A 22,631-nucleotide genomic window follows, 5' to 3' on the forward strand; every position below is an offset into this window, starting at 1 on the left:
CTTACAGAGATGCATTTCAGAGAATTTGTCTGGAATGCTCAGGGAAACTCATGAGAGGAGAGGCGCAGCTCTTACTCAGTATTCGTACACTGTTAAGATTAATTAGCTTAACTTTCCCCAAACACTGCTTTCATCTTAGCCAGTAGACATGTGCACATCCTCATGACTAATACTCACAGGAATCCTTTTCAGAAGACAAAAATACAAATTTCTAGCATCCATCCTAGCTGGGTGGGATCTGAATTGTACATTATCTGCAGAACAGCATGAATTCCAGCCCAGACAGAAGGGCTGGTTCTGTACCCATGGCTACCCCTTGTCTGGGCATAGGCATGATGCTTGTCACGGCTTGAAAACCAGCTGAGGACATCTCAAACTACACCTTGTTCTTGGAACAATAACTTATGTATGCTGCCATGGAGAAACAAATATACACATCATTCTTCAATGATACATAGCTTAGTCATTAATATCAGAATAAAGCGAGTCATCTTTATAGCCACTTGCCTACAGGTAAATGCCTAAAAGACTAAGAGGATAAGTTGTACTCAGCAGGCTCACTCTTCTACTTCTAAACTTTTAAAGTGATAATATGGACAGCATGAAAATGGAGATGCATAAGGAAGTGTCTAGTCACAGCAGTCAGATTTTTTGGGCATGTCCCATTTAGACATGTCAAGGTCTGACCTTAATGCCTAGCTAAAGTGGGTGATGGAGATTCACACTTCTTTCAGTGCTGCAGGTTTCAGTATATCTGAAAGCAGACTCAGAAGCAATGTGGCGTCTAATTTACTTGCAGAATCAAAGAATTCCGATTTCAAGGGTTTCATTTAAATGAAAATTCAGATTCTGAAGAAGAAAACAAAACCCACTAAAACAGGAAGGACGGTATTGTGGTTAAGTTTCTAGTACAGGGCTCTGAAGACCTGAATTATGTTCCATTCCTAGCCCTTCTGCAGATTGTCTCATTCTCTGACTTTAAGCAAATCACTGAACCTCTTGGTGCTTCAGTTCCCCTTTTCTATAAATCATGTTGCTGGTTTGGGCAGTTTAGACAATGTGGACAATCTGCTTCATGTAAAAGACACCATTTCCAAAAGAAGCACAAGGGAGGAACTGAGGCTCTAACCCCAAAATGCTAATAGCAATATATGCAACCCTATTCACTTGAATCACTCTTGCCAGAAAACAACAACTTATTTGGCGTGGAAAAAAAAAAAAATTAATTGCTCATTGACAATTGTCTTCATAAAAATAACAAAATTAGCTGTTTACACATTCATGTATTAATTCCCACACTGATCACCCGTTTGATATACCAAACTCTAAACAAAACACTATTCCAGAGACATGCTGGCCTGCCAGTTAATTCAGTTTCACCTAGGAATTACTGCCAGCTTCTACAAAAATTAGGAATGAAGCTGAAATGGGGAGTGCCTGCTGATTTTCTAATTGTTTCAAGTTTTTTAGCGCTTCATAAAGAAACCTCTGCCTACACTACACTGCTGCTAGCATGGCTAAGAGTATGTTTTCTGAAAAAAAAAACACAACAACAACCAAAGAAAGTAAAAAAAAAAAGGGGGGGGGGTGGACATCATATGCATTATCCCCAACAGCCAGTGCCCTCCCACCTTCAACACCACTTTCAGACCCATGCTTTTCCCTCCCTGCCTCCTGACAGACCTTTCCCTGCACCCCATGCACTTCCAGCCAGAGAGCAGGCCTTGTCCTGCTGCAGAGAGGTCTAGGGTTTCCTCTGAATTTTGTTTCATTTTCCAAGCCAATATTTATGAAATAGGAGTCAGGGCTCTTATTTTAAACAAAAGTTGAGTTTGTTCTTTATCTGAATCTTAGGAGCTTTACTGATGAGACTCTTCAGATCACAAGTGTTACATTCCTGACCTAAGAAAGAACGCAATCCTTGTCTTTCACCCTAGACTTTGCCTTTTTTTTTTTCTCCTGAGATCATCAACATGGAAGAAAGGTACCTTGTAATTAGGAGAAAAACAAAAAGGAGGTCTGAGTTACACAAGGAAGGCTCTACTTACCAGTGCCTAATTCACCTTGCAATATGCAGTGAGTGCTCATTAAGCTAAGTGACAGCAGAGACTGCAGTCATTTGACTTTGCAGCAGTGCTTCAAACTTAAGTAATCTCTGGAGGTCTTCTTCCCACGAGGGCTCTGCCCAGCAGCTCTGCATCGGCTCCAGATTTATGCACTGCCCTCTACTGGGTAAAGGAACCTCGTTTTAGCCAAGAATAACATAACTTCATCTAAACCCACTGGAATGGACCTCTTTCCAAGGCCCAGATGGTGGGGCTTTTAAGTAGCAGTAGAGGAGGTAAGAAAGAAAATAAAAGGATGAGGATAGAGGCTTGCAAAAGGAAATGTGAGTAGAAAATAATCAAGATATCCCAATAAAGCTGAACTTGTGGGACCATCAAGTCTGAAGTCCCAACTGCTCCTATCCCAAAGTCCTCATTCAACAAGGGTTCTTTATATGTTATGACTGAGACCTGCTTCTCCTGAGCAAGCCATTCTAGGACACATTATGGAGCACCCCAGCCTGCAGTTCACATACAAATGACACCAAACTCCTTGGGCAACAGCTTGATGTGCTTGCCCTTCATTGCCTGTGCTGGTAGGGTGGCTGGGAGCAAACCAATCCAGTGGAGTCTTGCCAACCTCAGAAGCTTTATTACCACATTCTTGTTGAATGAGGAAGACTTTTTGGACAGACGCTTTGTCAGCTACTCAGAGCATGGCAGCCAGACTGCACGTGCATCCGGAGGAGATGTCTTCCCCTTATGATCTTACAGTCAAAAATTACATGAAAGTGAAACAACTTTCCTGGCACACCTGCGGCAACCAGCAGCCAACCTCCATCCCACCTGAGAAACACTGGGCTGCAGTATGGCCTGAGGGCCTCAGTAATGGAAGCAGGAAGGCAGCTTGGGTGCTGCAGGACCTGGCTGGGATTTAAAAGATCTGAGCTGTGGTTTTGGCTCTGATTTACCTTACTGTAACACAGTCAAGCACTTCCAATCTCTGCTCTTTGGAGGGGAGGTAAAGAACCTGGCCTATGCAGGTGTTAAGCTGTTAAGGTTGGTTGCACTGTGTTCAAACAGTGTCTTGAACAAAGCAGCCTTTGAATCTACTCACTGGCTGGAGTGCACTACAGCAAAGCAAAGAGCAAAACATTTCTCGCTATTGCATGTTTGAATTCTAAATAAGTTTCAGTTCCACCATTCCTGAATGCTTTTGTTTTAAAGAGAAAAGCAGCCCCCACGCACTCATAGTGAACCTCAGCTCAAGTTCAGTTGCTCAGAAATGGTTTGAAAGAGAATTCTGAACACAAAGGGAATCTCTAGGCCAGTTCTTAAAATGTGTGATGAGCTCTGCTTCTCCAAATTCATGACAACCATGCTCTCACATGACAGAACACGAGCAGTAAATTTCAGTGACTAAAGCATCACCAGAAATTTCCAGGCTCACCTACTGTATGCCAGCAGGGCACTCTATCACCATGAGGTTAACTCCGTTTGTGACCACACTGGGTTTTGAAAAGAATACTGAGTCCCAAAGCATGAAATATATCCCCTCGAAGGGCAACTAATGAGTTCCTTTTGGGCCTTACCCCTTAATCTTCTGACAGAAATATTTCCTTTTCATTGTCACAAAGCATCACAACGACTGCAAGGGGAAATTGTCCTCCCTCTGCTCCTGATGTGAAGCAGTGCGGCTGCAGCACGCATCTGTCATACTGTGCAGCCCCATGCTTGGAAGTGACAAATTCATGACTTGATTCCAAAGTCGAGAGGACCTGCTTGCAGGAGCAGATCAGCCCCCGGCTGGGGTTTGCAAATCTCCCTGCGGGTGAGCAGCAGCCCCAGCAACCTGCACCAACTGCCGGTGAAGCCAGAAGTACAGCTGGGGATCTGAGCAGTCACTTCTAAATCTGATTGCCCTGCAGAAAACCCCAGGGAAATTCTGCTCTGAGAACTCCTAAACCAGGGCAGCGTAAGAGTGGTCCTCCCAGTCACAGATTTCTCTGAGTGCTTTTATCAATCCACGTTCACGGCTGATCTAAATGTGCTCCCCTTCTCGGACATCGCATCCTCTCACCCTCCCCGTCCACGCTGACCCACACTAGTTTTGAGAGCAGTCATCACCCGGCACATCCGACCTTCCCACGCCGCCCGTCCACTTTTCCTGCGGCCGTGCCCCCACGCCGGGCTCGCGGCCGAACCGAAGGCGAGAACACCTCTCACCGGACCGCGGCAAGCGGGGCACCGCAGCCGGAGGTCACGACAGGGGACGGGCATCGGGACAGAGGCCGAGGCGGAGCCGAAGGAGCTGGCCGTGACTCACGGAAAGTGAAAGTGAAGCAGCGGCCACGTGTTTTCGGGGAAGGGGAGGAGCGGACCACGGCCGCCGCCGCGTTAAATAGCGGCGGCGATGCGCGGGCCCAGCGCGCCGGCGGAGCGGCCCCAGGCAGGGCCCCGGCGCGGAGCGTGCCCAGGCGTCCGCCGGGCACAGCCGTAGCCGCCGCCGGGGCGCGGCCCGAGCCCATGCTGCGCGCTCCGGGGACGGCCCTCAGCCGCGGAGCTCCGGGCGAAGGTAAGGGAGGCTCGCGAGTTCGGAGCGCGCCTGGGAGAGGTCGCGCTGCGGGGGTCCCCGGGTCGTTGCGGTGGATTGGCTTCGGTTGGATTCCCGTTCTCCTGCGCGCAAGACGGAGCTTTCGTGCTCCGCGGAACGCAGCGAAAACCAACGCCGCGAACCGCCGCTGGGAGCGGAGCAGCCCCGCGAGCGGGGACGGGACCGGGTGGCCCCCGACGCCCCCCGCCCGCCCGGGGCTCCGCGACGGGACGGCCCGCAGCGCTGCTCGCATCCCTGCGTCGATGCTTCGTTTTTGTGAACTTTAAGTACTGAGCGCTAATCCTGGCCCGCTAATTGGAAAAACTGACATCGGTTTCCGTCTGCTGTGTAAAGAGTCCGGTGGTGCTTCCAGCTCGTTATTTGCCAGCAGAAGGGTTTTGCAGCCCTCCTTTCTGTTTTGGGAGGGTAATATGACCTAAATGAAACCAAACATCAAGCTGTTAAATTAGCACGGATGGGAGCCCAGCTGTGCACTTTCCTTGAAATCTGCTCTAGTACATTACCCTGAACAGTGAGGCAGCTGAGGGATTCGTTTCTGAGAATCCTTCAAGGTTTCTCAACAAGCTGCAGCTGCAGATCTATATCTGACTGTGGGGATAAATCCTAAAATCTATGTTTGCCAGTAAGGTCACGGCAGCCGGCAGAGACGTATCGAACCGTGCTGTCAGAGGCAGGCAGCTCAGGCCAACCTTGTTCCTGGTGCAGCACTGCTAATTCCTTTGAAGTAACACGAGGGATGAATTTAGTCCCTCTGCTGAGAGATATATCAATAGGAAGCAATTTAGATTGGGCCACTTAAAGTGCATGTAATACAAAAAAGAGAGAGAGAGATAGAGACAGAGGAGTAATGCTTCGAGGGTTCACAGAGGTTGATGTGTGTAAGCTGGTGAGGCTGGAGCACCGCCGTCCCAGGGGAAAGTTGGGGGAATGGGAAATTGCCTTTTATGGCTGAGCCTCAGGTTAGCAGGAGAGAAGGAAGGAGGCTGAGGATGCCTGGCAGTGCTGTGGCTGCCCCCTCCAGCTGCCTGCAGGCTGTGCCATCCCAACTGCACGCCTGGCTTGGTGCTGTCCGAGTTCAGACCTCGCTTGGTAGAGGGGAAGGAAAGGTGGCTGTGAAACCTCCTTGCTTTGTCTTCTAAAACTTCCAACTGTGTTGGAGTGGCCACAGGGGCACTTTCAGTGGAAAGTTCCTGCCATCCTGCAGGCCATGAGATGCTCTGTGGGCTTGCAGCAGGGAAACTGCGTTATCCTCAGTAGCTGTTAACAATCCTTGCAAGTATTTCTGAAGCTTTAGACTTTGTAATAGTAGTAGACTGCAAATCATGTCCAAAAGCGAGCAGTTGTTTGCCCGGTGCAAATTGGGAAATGAATAATTGATTATTTTATAATGGTGGAAGGGAGGTGAATGGAGGACTGGGTCATTCAGAGCCTGCAGCCGCTTCTCCCTGGATCTCACTCAGCGTCTCTTTTCTATTTCAGAATAGCTGCTGGAAAACTGCCCCGCCGTAGCCACTGACGCTATGGAAGACCGCATCCGCTGGCCTAGGCTGTAGGATGGTAGCGCACAGCAAGGTGTCAGCAGACAATGCAGTTGCAGCAGACCCGCGATGTCTACTTGACCCTCCGGCACGGGATCGCTCTCAGGCTCGAGGCTACCGTGGCGCAGGCCGGCCCGGCGCGGCGCAGGCACCGAGCAGCACGCACTTCCGAACCTTTCGCTCGCAAGCAGATTTCAGTAGCATCACTCGAGCAAGCAGCCTGCTGGATGCCTGCGGCTTCTACTGGGGACCGCTGACCGTCAGTGCCGCCCACGAGAAGCTGAAGTCTGAGCCCGAGGGCACCTTCCTCATCAGGGACAGCACACAGAAGAATTGTTTCTTTGCTATCAGTGTTAAGACCGCGACTGGGCCCACCAGCATCCGGATAAACTTTCAGACAGGGTGTTTCAGCCTGGATGGCAGCAAGGAGACCTTTGATTGTCTTTTTAAGCTGCTGGAACATTACTTAAGCTCCCCTAGGAAGGTACTGGTTACCCCTCTGCGCAAAGTCCGTGTGCAGCCCCTGCAGGAGCTCTGCCGGAAGAGCATCGTGAAGACTTTTGGAAGAGAGAACTTGAACCAGATCCCTCTCAATCCTGTTCTAAAGGACTATCTGAAATCTTTCCCGTTTCAGATCTAAATACAGCATTAACTGTATAGAGACATGTGAGAGATGTGTGAAGAAATCCAGCTTCCTGGGTTTTTAAACATGTTTGACAGTGAGCAAACCTATTTTTGTAGCAACTTACTGTATTTTGAAATGCAGCTTGAACACTTGACTTATTATGTTTACAAAAACTGTTTGCACAAACCTGGGGTTTTAAAACCCTGGCATCATTTTTCTGCCAAGCAGAATATTTTATTATTTTATAATATTTTTAATGCTATTAACATAATAAACTTTATTGTGATTTTTTTTAGAAAAGAATAGCATCTCTGTTTTCAGTTTTAAGTGTGGTGGTATTTATCCTACCAGCAACCTCTGACTGCTGTTATGCATCCAAGTGCTGCCCAGAGGTGGGTTTCACTGGGCTCTGGCACCTTGCCCTGCTGTGAGTGCTGGCCCAACAGAGGAGTCCTGCCCCAAAAAGCCTCTAATGGAAAGATGCAGGCAAGGAGAAGATCTATGTAGGATGTATAGAATCACAGGATGACTTGGGTTGGAAAGGACTCTGAGAATCATCAAGTTCCAATCCTAGCTCTATTCTACATATGTGAGAGCAGGAACAGTGTGCATAGTTCTTGAACCCTTGGCTGAGCTAATGGCTCCAGTGCTGGCTTGCCTTATATCTATTAAAAGCAACAAACAAGAAAAGGGGGTTGTCTGACACAACCAAACCACATCAGCGTCAGTGAGGGAAAATAAAACTGTTCCAAAATGCCATGTGCATACACACTTTAAACACTGGTGAGCATAGTATCACTATGATGCAGTGGATGAATGATTGCTCTCTGTAAGACAACATGTGCAAGACAGCAGAGATTCAGGCTTCAAAAAGTTTCTTGCCTTACATTCCTAGTGACCTACAGGGCACAGATGTGATCTGCTGAAAGGAATTAGTGACTTAGCTCTCGATGACAGGACACACAGAGCCTAACCCTATAGATATGCAGCTTTTCTATCTGGTGGCTGAACTGCATTCAGGGAGAGCTGAAATACATCAGAATGTTTTGTAATATCACTTGTGAGAAATTGGTGAAGGCACTGTTGCATTTGTGTGCTTATAAAATGTGAAATCAGTGCCTGCACAGAGCTGCAACTCAATGACTGTGATGCTTGGTTTGGCAAAACGTGACCTGTGTGATTTAATGATGAAGAGATATCACTTTATCACAAAGCAATTCACCCCTCCCCCAAGCATTTCCTGAAATCCATGAAAAATAGACTTAGAAAACCAGCTGAACCAAATCACTTCAAAGAAGACACAGTGTCTTTCACAGAAATGTCCTCTATCAGCACAGATCTGCGGTGCTTACAGTAACTGGAAGCAGTAAATGAAGTCATCGCTACAGTTTGTAAGATAAAAGGTCTCTCCCCATACAGTAATTCACATTCCTTTTAAAGCTAAAGCCACTTTTAGGAAACATTGAGTGTCTGTTACATAGCGTGCCTTACTGAATAATTTGTACAGTATAATTTACAAAGTCAGCTCTTCTATCAGTGATGATTCTTAGCAGTAAGAAAGTTTCCTGCTCAGACATGTGTAAGGATCACCCACAGTGCTTTGGTCATTGTGAAGAAGAGAAAACTGAAGACTGCGCAGGCAATATCATATGACTCTTTGCTGTGCTGCTTCTCTAAAAGTGCTTTTTTGGATCTGTCCCGGTCCCTTCTCAGCCATCCCTGGCTGAAACTTGTCAGGCTGTGTTTCTGTTATTGCTGCTTAAAGCTGAAATTAGTTGCCAAATGCTGTATTTTCCCATAGCAGCACGTAAATTGGGGAAGTCAGAAAGGCCATGCTATGCAACACTATGAACACATTGCCTGAATGCAAACAGCTTTAAGAAGCTGGAAAAAAAGCTTCTGTAGAGTGAAGGCTGCCAAACTGGTTTGCAGTCAGCGGAGATTGTTATCCTGCTCCCTGTGCTCTTTTTCCCAGCCCCATACTGTAGTCTTTAACCCCTCAGCCCCCAAGTGAATGACTCCTGCCTCCCTATAAATAAATCAGTGCCCAGGTGACGGCATCACTGGTAAAGTAAGTACAAAGGGGCATAAAAGGTTCTCCGCTGTCCTTGAGAAGAACAAACAGAACTAGACCTGGAGAGATGGGAAGTGGCTTCCCAGTGAGGGACGTGGATTAAGGGAGTAAGGATTGAGCTCATTTCACTTTCTTCCTGGCAGGAACAAATCTAATTTCTCTCAGAATAGTCTTAGCAGAAATGACCCATATCCTCAAGAAAAAGGGCTTGAATCCCCCCCCTTCTGTCTTTAGTTCAAAATGCAAACATGGGCCAACCCAGAAAATAAATATAATCAAAGCTATGCTCCAAGGACAAGGGCAAAATTAACTAAAGGGCCACTGGATGGAAAAGAAGATGAAGCTGGCTAGTATGTTTAAACTACTATGGTTTTTCCACCACCTCCCCCTCCTTGTTCTTCCTTTTCCTTTGCTGCTGTCCAGTATGCAGCACAGAAGCCAGTTGCATCGTCTCAAGCAGGTATCTGAAGCTGCTCCAAAGTACAAAATCCTCGTGCAGTTGATGTGCTCACATCACTGTGACACATCCTTTAAGGAAGAGCTCTCCTAAAACACCAGTGGGCACCGAGTTAGGGACTTTATCAGACTCAAGATTTCTGAAAGAGCACCAACTGCCAAATCTTTCATTCTCTGCCTAATGAAGTACCAGCAAGATCAGATAGTGCACTAGCTGTATTCTGCCCCTCCAAGCAATGGAAACACAAACAGCACAGTGATTTCAGCCCTCTCTGCCAACTAGCACATGAAGAGTGGTGCTTGCAGTCCCTCCCTTTCCTGCCCAGCTCTTTCCTCTGACCCTTTCACTCCTGGCTGTGGCTGGGAAGTGAAGTAAACAGTGAATCTGATGAAAGACTACACAGTCAGTGGGGAAGGGAGAGATTAGAAATAATACCATTTGCAGCAGGGCTGTATCACCCCACAAGGGAGCCCCAGGTTCTGTCCTATTGCATCCCACTGGTACACCCACTCTGTCTCTGCTCTAGTACAATTCTATAGGCAACAAAGCTGGGGCTTCCTCACTTTTTAAAGACTGAAACACACATTTGCTTTCAGAGTAAGTTAATTTACATACCATGCTGCAGCTGTAAAACATTTGCTAATGAATGGAGCTAATTAATAGAACTGTAGGTGTCTGGTTAATTCAGCTGTGAAGGGTTGTTGGATGCTTAGTAGGAACCTCTTGAATGACAAGTGTAACCTCACCCACTGTGCAGCTGTGGTCACACTAATTCTGTTATGATTGAAGTCATTTACAAGAAGTGAGGCTTCAGCTGCAGTCAGCACTGATGCTATTTTCAACAGCCAAGAAAGAATCATCCCCTAGGGCAACACGCTGACCGTATCTAGCCATCAATACTCTTCACCCAACCTGTACTTAATTCTCCTCTGTACAATGCATTCACCTCCTGGACCTTCTCATTCAGATCCAGTGTCAGCCTTTCCTATTGTGCTCTCATTCAGTCCCTGGATCTCCTTCTGCCCCTCCATTCATGGTCTGTCAGTTGTGTGAGCAATGCATTTATTAGTTTCCTCTAGTTTTGAGGAAAAGCCTGGATAACAGCAACCAATTTGGACTCTGTGCAGCTTTCTGTGCACAATGTAAGCCAACAACTGCGTATGCAGTGGGTTTCAAGGATGCTCTGGTTGCTCAGAAGCACCATTCCAGACCCTTTACTTGACTAAGACTTGACTAAGGCTTACTGATTTTCTAACACTCCATGGAATAGTCTTGTTTGGTTATTTCTTGAGCTGCCCATGAGCCATCACTGTTCAGGCAACCTAGAGAGATTGGAGGATGGAAATACTGTATCCTATGGACTCTTGGCATGGAGGTAGTTTAGGTATGGTCTGTTTATCACTGGCATGAATTCAGGAGATAAATGTGCTACAGGAAGAGTAAGGCTACTAGCTTCTTTCATTGCTCTCCTCAGATAAAAACTAGTAAACCTTCTTGCTAGATCCCTTGTACATATTCTGTACAGTCTGGTCAGAAACAGATTTTTGATTTTTGATTTGTTTTTGATAAATATTTCAAAGATTATTTTTGGTTTTCTGTCCCCCTTAGAGTCCCAGCTGTCCTCACCAGGTAAGTTGTTCACGACTGTACTTTAGACATCTGACAATTGCAAATCAAAATCTTTCAAAGGCAAACGCTTAATTGCCAATGGGGCAATTAGATCTCTAGGTTAGGTGCCTAGATGATGCTGTGTGGATGTTTCCCTAGGTTTCTCCCTGTTTGCAAGAAGGTCAGATGTAAAACAAAGTGAGCCATGAAAGCTTTACAAACATAATATAGCAATTACCTTCTGCTTAAAGCAAATTCAAACAACTGCTTTCAGCCCGGAGATAGGAATTTCCCTTTTCAAGTCCTCTATCTAAACGTGTGGTTACTCAGTAATTGTGATGAATGGAAAACCTATAACTGTCCTGTGACTAGAAGTATCACATGCAAGGTATTACGTTACACAAGTTCAGGTCTTTCTGCTGTGTAAATGCAAGAAAAATGGAAGACCAGGAAGAATTCTAATTTTGCAGGAAAAAAGGAATATGCTTGTCAAACTGACTTCACAAAACTGGCAGCCAAGAGATGCTTTCACCAGACAAGATAGCTCAGTAGCTGGAGAGCAGGTGCTGTACTCTGTAGCACTCTTCTGGTCCACAGCTGTGCAACACATCACGTACCATCACCTATAGAAGCCTGGCATGTACTACACTGGTATAATTACATGCAAAGTAGATGCTGCCTTTCTCAAAGGCAGTAATTTCAGTTTCAGTATTCTCAGCCCAGCACAATTGGCAAATGAATGTGATTTCCATTTTCCCCCCAAGAGTTTCTGGCTGCTGTAAATTTTCTCATGGCTTGCTGTAGAGAAGAAGCTAGTGACTGGCTGAGCTCTGCTAAAAGGCCATACGAGTGACTGGCTGCTCCATGTAAGTTGGTATAGTTCTCTCTACAGACATCAATTAAAAAAGTCCTGATGTGTGACAGCATTTACAAATATCATTATTGTAATTTATCAGTTATGCCAAAATAGTCCTCTATGTTTCCATTCAGTTAAATTAATTTTATAAAGGCTGCAATGAGAGAAAGAGCTAAGAAGGAATTCCCGAACAGCCCAGAAGGTAGATGCCTAAATCATCTCAAGACTTATATACAAACTGTTTTATAGCAGTCAGTTTGATGTTGCAGACCATGTTTGCATATACTTTCAACAGTAAAATACCAGGGCCTACAGAAGCTGTGAGGGGTAACAGATGCTCCACTTAGCCACAGCCGTGCCTGGGATAGAAAATAGTTTGAACAGAAATTCAATCTGTGGGTGAACTGCTGCTGCAATGACTTAACAACTCTGAACTCCAAACAGGGGAACTATCATTCTACAATTCATTAATTTTGCCTAATGTAGCATGTACAGAATGTAAATTTATAAGTAGTTTGGGTGACATGGCAGCTCAGACTGGTGGAGAGAGCCCTGTTCTTAGTTTCATTCTAGACTTGCCAGCATGCTGTTCTGTACATCACACTGATTCACCTTGTAATCTCATCCCAGCTTTTAACTGTATGCATAAATTAGACTGCTCTTTCACAGCACAGAACAACAGAATGTGTCTCACCTTTTCTGTTCTGGGACCATTTGGCAACACTGCAAGGGTTTCAGTAACAGAGTACTCAGTTAGGGGAAGTTTTTTTTTTTTTCTTTTTTTTTTTTTTTTTTCATTTCAGTATGGTCTATTTTCTGGCCACTACAGCTGCCCTTCTGAAACCACAACTTCCTAAAGCACAACTTTCTGACAGTAGGATGACAGTCTCTGGACTTCAGCTCTGAGTCCATATACCTCCCCATGCCCTTGATCCCCTACCTGTGCAATGGGTATTGCTCCCATTCCTCCAAGACTGTAATACATACACATGTTTAGGAGCAGTCTTGGGGTACAGAAGTACAAAACAGCAAGAAGGATTTGCTGATTGTCTTCTCAAATGTCTAAGTAGTGTTCTATATCTACTTCTAAAATCAATGTGCCTAATGAGGAAGAAGTTGTTCATGTGAACTCTGCAGCTTGTACAGCATATCTTTTTATTATACTGTGGAACTAATAAAACTCAGTAATCCTTCTTCCTGATAACTGTAAATCTATACACTATGCAATGTCATAGATGTTCTTTTCCAAGTTTAATACAACAACAAATTCAATCACAGATATTGAAATAGCAGGGGACTTCCAAATCTGCATTAAAAAACACAAATGAAGACAACAGGTGAGGCTATATATCTATACACTGAGTGAGGACTCCACACTTGGGGCTTCTGGATGGCTTTCTCAGTCATTCCTGTTATTTTATCCTTGTTTTCACACATCTCATTTTCTTTGTGATTTCAGTGCAGTTTTTAAGCAGACTGTTATTTAAAGAATGCAGTAAAGTCTCACATCTGTCCAAAGTACATTTTGGGATGGCAAGCCCAGACAGATGTTAGCAGTGACACTTCCACTGCGGATGAATAAGCTCTGTGACTCCTTAAAATTTATGGCACCATATCTCCTCTGCCCGGCCTGAGCTTCTCATGTGAACAAAAGGAAAAAGCAAAAGGCCTGCTGCACTGTGACGGTCACACAGAGTGCTGTTATCTGCCAACACTGTGTACAAACACAGCAGTGTGAAACACGACCTCATGGTGTACACCAGGCAGGTGGAGATGGCCTTGGAGTCAGTTCATGGGCACACGTGTAGCGCCGCTAGCTCCAATGCTGGATTGAAACGCCAGGTTCAAGTAATGGCTCTTCAAGGGTTTTTTGTACAATGCCCTGCTCAATCTGCTGAAGTCAACAAGAACTGAAGCAAGCTGAAAACTAAGGAAAGAGAAAATGTCTTCTTTCTAAAGGATAATTCTGTGCAAAATGTGGGCAGACTGCAGCATGTCAGAAGATGCTGGAAAGCATCCTGCAAGGCTGAGAAATTTTGGAAGGAGGCAATGCATTCGAGAGAGCCAGAGAAAACATGACCTGGGTTTTGAAAGAATTGCATGGAGGGATCACAAGCTGTGGGGACATACAGGTAAGACTACAGCGGGTGAGAGAACCATGATGAAAGAGGAGTCTCAAGTGCAGAATAGCTACGCAGCTTGTTTAGAGCTATTTGCTCTGTGATCCAGAAGTATTACACAAATCAGCACTTTCCTAAAGCTGCTCAGTGTCTACTGATGATGGTTAAGGTCTGAGTCCTTTTTGAAGACTTGGAGAAGCCCATTAATTAATTGCCATGCAAACTAAACTTCTGTTGGTCCAAATTTTTCAAGCTTGGATTTAGCACAGGTCAGTGTTAACCACCTCTACTGCCTGAGCTGAAATATGCACTCTTTCCTATTGAAGCTTAAACCACATTAAGTGCACAATTTTGCAATTAACATAATGTGCTGATCATAGGAAAAAAAGGAGAGGGAAGAGACACCTATTAAACACCTTCATAACACAGTGTCTTTTTAAATAATCTAGAGCAAAGTATTTATGAACATCCCCCAGCCCGAATCATAAAGCCTTTATGTAGCAGGCAGATTATGAAAGCAGCTCGGTCTCACCAGCTATAAAATTTACTGAAGTTGTTGAATTTTAAGTAGTGTCTATTGAGTTAGGTGGTCATTCATTCCTTTAGATTAGGACAGCTTTGGCCAAAGTTCAGCTTGCAAGGTTCAGTAAAATAGCACCTCACAAAGCTCTTGCAAAATATACAGCTTTGACTTGCAAAGACCATATGTCACCATGGAGAAACAGAATAAGGGAAAAGAAACCAAACTCAGAATAACTGCACTTTTACTTCAAACTCTTGCAAGTACTACTTTTCCTTAGTTGCATAAGGAGATGCAAAGTCTGCACAGTATGTCCCTGCAGCTCAGCTGGCACTAGCACCCACATGCAAGAAAAACAAATCCCTTCCTTTTAATTCAAGTCCATCCTGCTTCCACTGATTTCCTGTCCTCCAGCACAGTTCAGTTCCTAAGAAGAGTTGCACAATACAAATACACTGTTGCGTATGCTAACAAAATAATTGACCTGCCACGAAAAAAGCTGGCATAAATACTATCTTCTCTTGGTAACTCCTAAACAGCTAAATTGCATGTGGTAATGTTGTTTGCTATTAATGTCATTTTAAAGAGATATAACACCCACAAATCTAAACGGAACAGCTGGTGGCTTGCTGCATGCACAAAGGGCATTTTTTACCATAGAACAACTGCAGCACTGCACAAGAACCAAGACAGTTAAAGAACACAACTCAGTCACACTCCTCTACACTCCTCTCTCATGTACAGTCCTCCAGGAAATTAAATGCAGAGAAGGGAAAAGAGTGTCATCAAACAATACTTGCTAATGTTTTTAACGGAACAACTAGCTTTTCACTGAACTCAGATTTTGCTTTACAAATCAGCTCAGGTTTTCTGTTCCGGATGGTTCAACATTAAGAGTTTTGAGAAGGATGAGCTACTTGATGTTCCACATCTGGTCAGATTTTATTAATTTTTCCATAGACTTAAAAGAAATAAATATCTCCATATGATTAAGTTGGAGCTGCAACTTATGCATACTAGCCCTGCCTAGGAACACTCCAGTTTGTGATAGCTACTTCACTTTAGGAAATGGAGCTGATAGAAGCGAGTCCAGGAAAAGGAATCCAGCTTCTGCAGAGAGACGTGTACACAGGAGAAAGAATAATGATTAAACTGCAAATGATGTAAATTCCAGCAATGATTCTGGAGCAAGGTCTAAACCGCAGGATTTCTCAGATTCAGAAAGCAATATAGCTGTGGGTTGCACACCTGCCCAACTCAGCTTTTTGCACAGACCCTGCATCACTTCCCCAGAGCAAAGCCCCTTCTCCTCCACTACAAAACCTTGGAGTGAGGCAAATTGGAATCAAACCTCTCCCTTTTGTAGCACTGAGTCTAGTTGGAAGCAATTGCTCTGACCTCAAAATAAGTAAAAGAATAAAATAATTTCTGCTCCTCCCAGGAGAAAAACACAAAGACGAGAATTTTCCAAGAAGCACATACTTTTGTGAATTTCTACTAATCAGTTTTACCAAAGTTGGAAGAGTTTTGCTATTGATCACAGTGGCAGCTAGGGCAGGACTAGACTGTGCACACATCAGGCTGACACAATGTAAGCTCTCCCTAGTCAAGAGCCTTGATTTCAGAACAAAGGCTTACTCACTGTACCATGACCCATCACATAACGATACCTGGCCTGCATTAGTCTGATCTTACTGTAAAGTGGCTCTGACAGTGACAAAAGCAGGATGTTGGTGGCTGACAGGAAGTTCAGGTGTGTGTAAGAAAGAAGCGCTTCCTCACAGGCTCTGGTGTTTGCGTCTATCAGAAAGCGCATGACCTAATTTAGGAGAATCAAACTGTGCATCAGATATTAGTCTTCTACTTGCCACCTCATCAGAGATGAATTTGAATTTACTCTTGCTGGTGCTCAGATATGTAGCAGCTCGGTTCTTGTTCCTTTGATCACAATGTAACAAAAGTTGTAAGAGTTGAGGAATTTGCTCTCTCCCTTGTTCAATTTTGAAAAAGCCCAAAGGATATGGCTAATAACCACAGTCATATCTGGTTCAGGATTTTCAGATTTGATTATTAATTTTCTCAGAAAAATTATTTGTCAGAGAATAGCATTGTTTGAACATGCTTTTGTTAGCATTTACTAAGGGCTTTTCCTTCCCCTGTTCTGTTCCTCTGTTTCACAGAAGACTCTTTCATAATTGCAGCCCTTTCATTCCCTATTTCATGTATGCCTTTCCAAACACACAAGGGACTTCAGGCTTAGGTACAGACACTTGATCAGCTGCTCTGACACATGATTTAAGTAAGACCTATTGAATCTCCCATGCTAAGGACAAGGCCCTTTTGAAGTTCTTGGTTGTTCACCCCCCAAAGAAACAACAGCACGTATTTATGCTGTTCAACATAGATTTTGTTATTTGATTCTGCAACCTCATTCATGGCTATGAATGTGGTTTTTGTGTAATCAGACAACCCGATCTGCTTTGGGCTCTGAATGATGGATAAGTTCTTCAGAGTGAAACAGCCTCTTTTCTCCTGCAAGCAAACAGACCAACACACAGTGCCAGAGCTGTGTATACCTGGAGGATACCTTGGCCCACAAAAGGCCACTGCTCTCTTTTGTTGAAGTAGCAAGAGGAAACCAGAGAAACATTTATATTATATTCCACTAAAGCCCTATAAACCTAATAGCTGGACTTTGACCAACACTTAGATACCATTTTATATGGAAAGAGGCTCAGTTTCTCTACATAGCCCAGGATTTACAGAGAACTTTCTACAGTGGCAACAGAGGGAAATCATGTCACAAACCTTTTCCCTCCTCTTCTCCGCTCTAATAACACTTAAGGAGACTATCCACAATTGCGTTCAATCTGTAGGATGGGAATCCCCTTTAAAAAAACTCTGCTGGCTTCAGATGCATTGTAAAACTTCTGCATTGCAATCAGTCAGCAAGTAAACAAGACAGAGAAAGGGCAAAGAGATGAGGGCAGCTGTCGTAATTCTTTCATGCTCCAACAACTGGAGAAGTTGGAACTGGAGGAGCTGTGCCCTTGCTATAAGAACGAGGGGATTTCCCTACCATTTCTGAGGAGAAATCCATAAGGAAAAATACTGTGGCATTTCCCTACGTCCCCTACTGTGGAATTTCTGAAATAGTTGTTACACAAGTTGTGAAATCTGCCCTGTCCTTTCAGAGGAGGAGGGGGCGAATATGGACCTGCGGAGCTGGATGACAGAGCTAGAAAGTCTTCCTCACCCTGCGCCTCTATGGGTCCTTGTGGGAAGTTCTGCAGCACAGGAAGAGCTAGCTCTGATGCAACTTGCTCTGGCTGCTATCATGCATTAGTCATTTTGATTTGGTAATGGTCCAAAGGCAGCCACCCAGCTACCCATTGACAAGCTTGAATCTACCTGCCAGGGATGTAACTTCTGACAGCAGGAGTCCCAGGCACTCGTGTCACTGCCAGTGAGCAGGAGAAAACAAACAGGAGGAGGTGTGTGGTGAGTTCTGCAAACACAGACATGTGATGGGCTGATGATATTTTACAGACCTGAAGAGGCAAAGGTACTCAGGTGCATGAGAGCAGAAGTGAAGATCACTGAGGCTGTTTGAAAGTAATGACAAAAATGCCAAAAATACTAGAAAGGTGGTGCACATTCACTTACTACTGTGTTGCTATGTGGAATATCCACGATTTTCCTTATGATGGTGAGTTGATATGACAGAAGTATTAGTCATGTAAGGTGTGAAAAGGTCACATTTAATCAAAAGGATCAATTATTTCATCTTAGGACATAGTTTAGTGGGCAATATTGATGGTAGGTAGATGGATGAGAGTTCTTTCCTAGCCTTCATGGTTCTATGATTAAAGGCAATTGCTTTAATCATTCATTCATGGCAGATCACGCTTCTCTTCCCACCCATACTGGATTTCTTTCCACCTCCCTCCTAGAGTTATATAAGCACTAAAGTGCCTTTGGTACATTTGTGTAACATATGTATTGTGCTGGGTGACTGAGCCTCCAAACTGAAGTTATCAAGCAGGTAGAGGCAGGCTCAGTAATGAAGCAGACTCACTTATACTGCACGTGTGATCCCCACATGAAGTGTCAAAGGCAGTCTGAAGGACTTAGTTCAAATAGCTTGTCCTCAACGAAATGGGCGCTATAACCTTCTTTGAGTTGCTCTAAATAAGAACATGCCTACTCTTAGGACACTAGGCCAGCCTGGTAAGTCAAACTAGTCCCAGTCGATATTTTGCATTGCTGAAAATGATTTTAGCTTTTCTTGTGAGCCAGTATCTAGAAGGCTGCCAGCTGCCTATTTTGCACAATAGAAACAATGTAGGCAGGGTGCCTTTAAAAGCAGTTTAAGAGCAAGGCATTGCAAACAGCTGGCAAAATCCAGTGACTTGTGTCTACAGCTTGGCCTTTCCCTTTCCCCATCCCTGCTCCTGGGCCATCGAATCCCACCTCATCCTTTCTAATGGCTCCTAAACCCTTTAAGAGCCACGACAATCTGCTAATTCAGGGATAAACCCAGTGATTTCACATTAGGAAGATGAAATGGCTAAAAGAAGCATCCAAGAAATGCCAGAAAGTGCTAAATTATGGCAGGAATATGTGGCTGGGATAGATTGTAATCTTTCAAGCTTTTAGTACAATTTGTTGTTCTGTTACTTGTGTTAACCTCCATACTGCTGTATATAAGAAACTCCTTTGTGTATTAAAGAACATTGACAGCTTCTAGGAAGTACCAGCACCTGTTTGCTTGCCAGATCCGGCAAATCAGTCATGCAGAACGTCAGTAAGACAAAATTCCCAATCTACATCAGAGCCACTGAATGGCTGTTGTGGGAGTGTACTGTTGAGTTTGGCAGGATCAAATTGGAAATAAAACACTGAACTGACAGCAAGTATCCAACAGCTGAGAGAAATCGGAGTCTGTTAGTAAGATAGGAGCCACAAATGAACGTGTATTGTGACTGCTTTTGTTAATATTCCACATAGAGGGAACGGCCTTCCTGCCAATAGAAGTCTGCCAAAGAAAGAGATGAGTGCAAAACGTATCTTCCTGGAGTGTGAAGGGAAAGAAAGTTAAATTTAAACATTAAACTCAGACTTCATTGGAAAAAAAATTAAAAAAAATATAAAAAAAGAAAGAGCAGAAATGGATGCAATTAAAGCAGGGTACTTATGGAGTAAAATAAAAAACTGAGAGAATGAAAGCATGCCACTGACTAATCCAAGAACATTTCAGATTTACAGTGAACTGCATTAATCAGCAATTCAGAATTAAGTCCTCACTTTTTCCTATTCTTTTTTAGGCAAAATTCCCACAGAAGTTGTTGCATTGCAGAACTGAATTCAAAAGAGAACACAAAAAGATTTGAGTTTGGACTGAAACACACCTCTTGCACAAAAAACAGCTGGCTAGAGGAAATCAGCCTATTTTATTGGTGTAATGACATCTATGAATAAGAATTCACAAGCCTTCTGCATTGGGTCAGACTGAACGAGCTACTTCATGTGTAGGGCACAAACTTCTTTTAAGAAACGGGGTTCACCTCAGGGGAAAGGCTGCTGCTGATCAAGAGCCTGAGGATCTCATGCAAGGACTACGGCAACGGAGGGAAAGAAAGAGAGCTTGTGAAGATTTGGACCTCAGAGCAGGAAAAGAACAGCAGAAACTTTCCTGAGCCTGCTAAGAAGTAAAACCTCAGGGGCAACAGCGGGTACACACAGGGACTGCCACGAGGCTTCCTTTGCATGACTCCAAACATACACTGGATGACTTCAGCAAATGGTACATACAGGCACACAAGTCAATACTGAGTTCTTGGAAAAATGGGAAGAGGAGGAAGGGTGGGGGGAAGCAACAGTAATTTTTTTAAACTTACTGGAATCCAAAATCATCTTCACAGAAAGTGTGTTTCGTTACTAGAGAAGGAAGGTGATTGCTGCAACCTGCCTGTTAGTAATTCCCTGAACAGAGGAGCAGCCTTCAGGCCAGTGCACACTTATTTTCTTGCATAGGAGCTATTAAACCCTTCCACCTTGCTTTTTCTAAAAATATTTTACAATTTTACCTTTGGATCATACCAGAGGTCGGTGTGTCTCCAAGAGGAAGCCGAGAGCAGCAGTGAGCATCTCAATGGGGAATGTTTTCCTTGGGCATGGGAGCAGCAGGGAGGAATGGACTGATGCTGGCTGCCTGCTTCTGCTGTGCTGTGGTTATTCCTCCTGGGTGAAGAAGATAGCATAGATTTAATGAAGGGGAAAAAGAGGCTACAATTACCCTGCTAGATCTGACTCAGCTAAACAACTGCACTCTCACAAGATGGCCTTGCTTCATCCCAGTGCAACCAAATAAGATCTTGTATGGCTGGGAAAAGGTAAATTCACTTTCCCACTGTGTAATGACACACATCTTTGACGCAAAGATCTTTACCAGCCTCACACATGCATCTCTATGGTCTATTTTTAGCAGGACCTGTTACGTCTAGGCTTTCTAAGGGTGCTGCACCCAGAGCAGCAAAAACTTCAGCTCTCCTAGGACACACAAAAGGGATATAAGGCAGAGATTTATTTGTGCCCATATGTGTGCAGAAAGCGATAGCACAATCTGTATGAGAAACAGGCAGTGACCTACAAGTCTGACATGAAATAGGATACTACCATACAACAGCAAAACGTTCCCAGCAAAGCTCTGGATAAATGACTGGTCAGCCTGTGAAAATATTTTAATTGGATTTCACAGCTATTGTCCAACATGCTCAGAAATATTTGAATATAAACATGCAATGTGGCACTTCTATGCAACACCCTCTCTCCGTGCTGACAGCGCTGTAACAGCCAATACTGCTAAGTAGTTGTTTCAGAAGAGATACAGGAGGTCAGCTCAACACAGAGATGACTGTAACTTTCAGTAAAGCACCCGCTAGTGAGCCGAGCCTGGGATGTGTTGTGCTTTTGTAGTTCAAAGACAGCGTCTCTATGTGCGCGCTTGGCTTTTAACACCACCCTTCCATGTGATTAAAGAAAGCCACAAGAAAGAGGTTTCTACATTATTACCTCTTCCTGGAAAACAAACCTGCCCGTTTCCCCGAAGTTTGCTGGTACAGAATTATACAGCTTTAAAGGCACCCAGACGTTTTGGCTGCCCATCCACTTGCTGTTGTCATTATCTCTGTGTTACTTTACCTGGAACTTAACAATCCCTCACTCCCTCTCCTCCTGGTTTTCAGTAACTCTTCAAAACGAAAATCAATAGTCTTCCTTTTACCCCAAGGTACAACTTTCAGATAATCATGTCCTATTGTGCAGCAGCCGCTTGGAGCCTCTGCAGCAGAAATAGCCCTGGGATGAAGTTTCCAGTAAAGAAGCTGTTTTTCTAGCATCTCACAGAGATGAGATCAACACAGAGTTTTTATCAGGTGATAACTCAGTGGCAAGGTTCAGAATACTAAAAGATTTTTTTTTATTATTATTTCTTCACATTAGAGACACTAAATTATCAAAGATCTTTTGAGTCAATGGATTTCGTTCCTGTCAGCTCTTTAATTAAAAGAAAATAACCTCAAAGCTCTTATATTAGGAGATGTGTAATTATGTGTAATTTCAGTTTCTGTTTTGCTACTAGCAAGCTTGTAAATGGGTTATAGCAAACTTACTTCTGTTTTATGAAACCTGTCATCATAATGGATAAATGAGAGATCTCAAGAAACCCCCCGCATTTCCCTCCCGGGAAGTGTCAGGTTGAAGAGGAAGAGCCAGTGTTGCAAAACTCTGGATGCAGTTTAACACATTTTCTCAGAGGACAGTGCCAGAGTCTCAGCTGCTGCAGCTCTGGAGCAACCTGCCTGATGCAACCGTGCTGCAGGAAGGACTGTACCCTTCCCTGGAGGTGCACGGCACAAACCCGAAGAGCCGCATGCTGGAAGTGAATGTGCTATGACTGATCCAAATGGCCCAAAACATCAGATGATCTCAGAGGGAAGCCAGGCTGCGTTATGCACAAAGCTTGTGAAGTGCTGGCTTCACTATGAGTGGCACCTGGAAAAGATGGAAGGGGTATATTCTTAGAAATAGGGTTACAGAGCTGCAGGACAGGAAGGTGTGGGCAAAGGGTTGCAGTGTTGCAAGCTGCAGCATTTCATTTGGGGCATTTAAAA

At 44.2% G+C, this 22,631-nt stretch overlaps 1 protein-coding gene and 1 long non-coding RNA gene across 2 annotated transcripts in view; one reads left to right on the forward strand and one right to left on the reverse strand.

The window, feature by feature from the left end:
• LOC104913375 (uncharacterized) overlaps nt 1-20,917 on the reverse strand; it is a 38,479-nt gene extending 17,562 nt beyond the window's left edge. The window contains exon 1 of the long non-coding RNA XR_004161490.2: nt 20,547-20,917. This is a non-coding gene — a long non-coding RNA (uncharacterized LOC104913375). The remainder of the gene's footprint in view (nt 1-20,546) is intronic.
• On the forward strand, nt 4,395-7,125 carry SOCS1 (suppressor of cytokine signaling 1). The gene is made up of 2 exons (XM_085237605.1): nt 4,395-4,620; nt 6,139-7,125. Exon 2 carries the CDS (start codon nt 6,214-6,216, stop codon nt 6,835-6,837), a length of 624 nt encoding a protein of 207 aa, XP_085093731.1. The 5' UTR covers nt 4,395-4,620; nt 6,139-6,213; the 3' UTR covers nt 6,838-7,125.
• Nucleotides 20,918-22,631: the final 1,714 nt, after the last annotated feature.

This window comes from Meleagris gallopavo, chromosome 16 (genome assembly GCF_905368555.1).
Source record: "Meleagris gallopavo chromosome 16, MGAL_WU_HG_1.1, whole genome shotgun sequence".
Classification (NCBI taxonomy): Eukaryota; Metazoa; Chordata; class Aves; order Galliformes; family Phasianidae; genus Meleagris; species Meleagris gallopavo.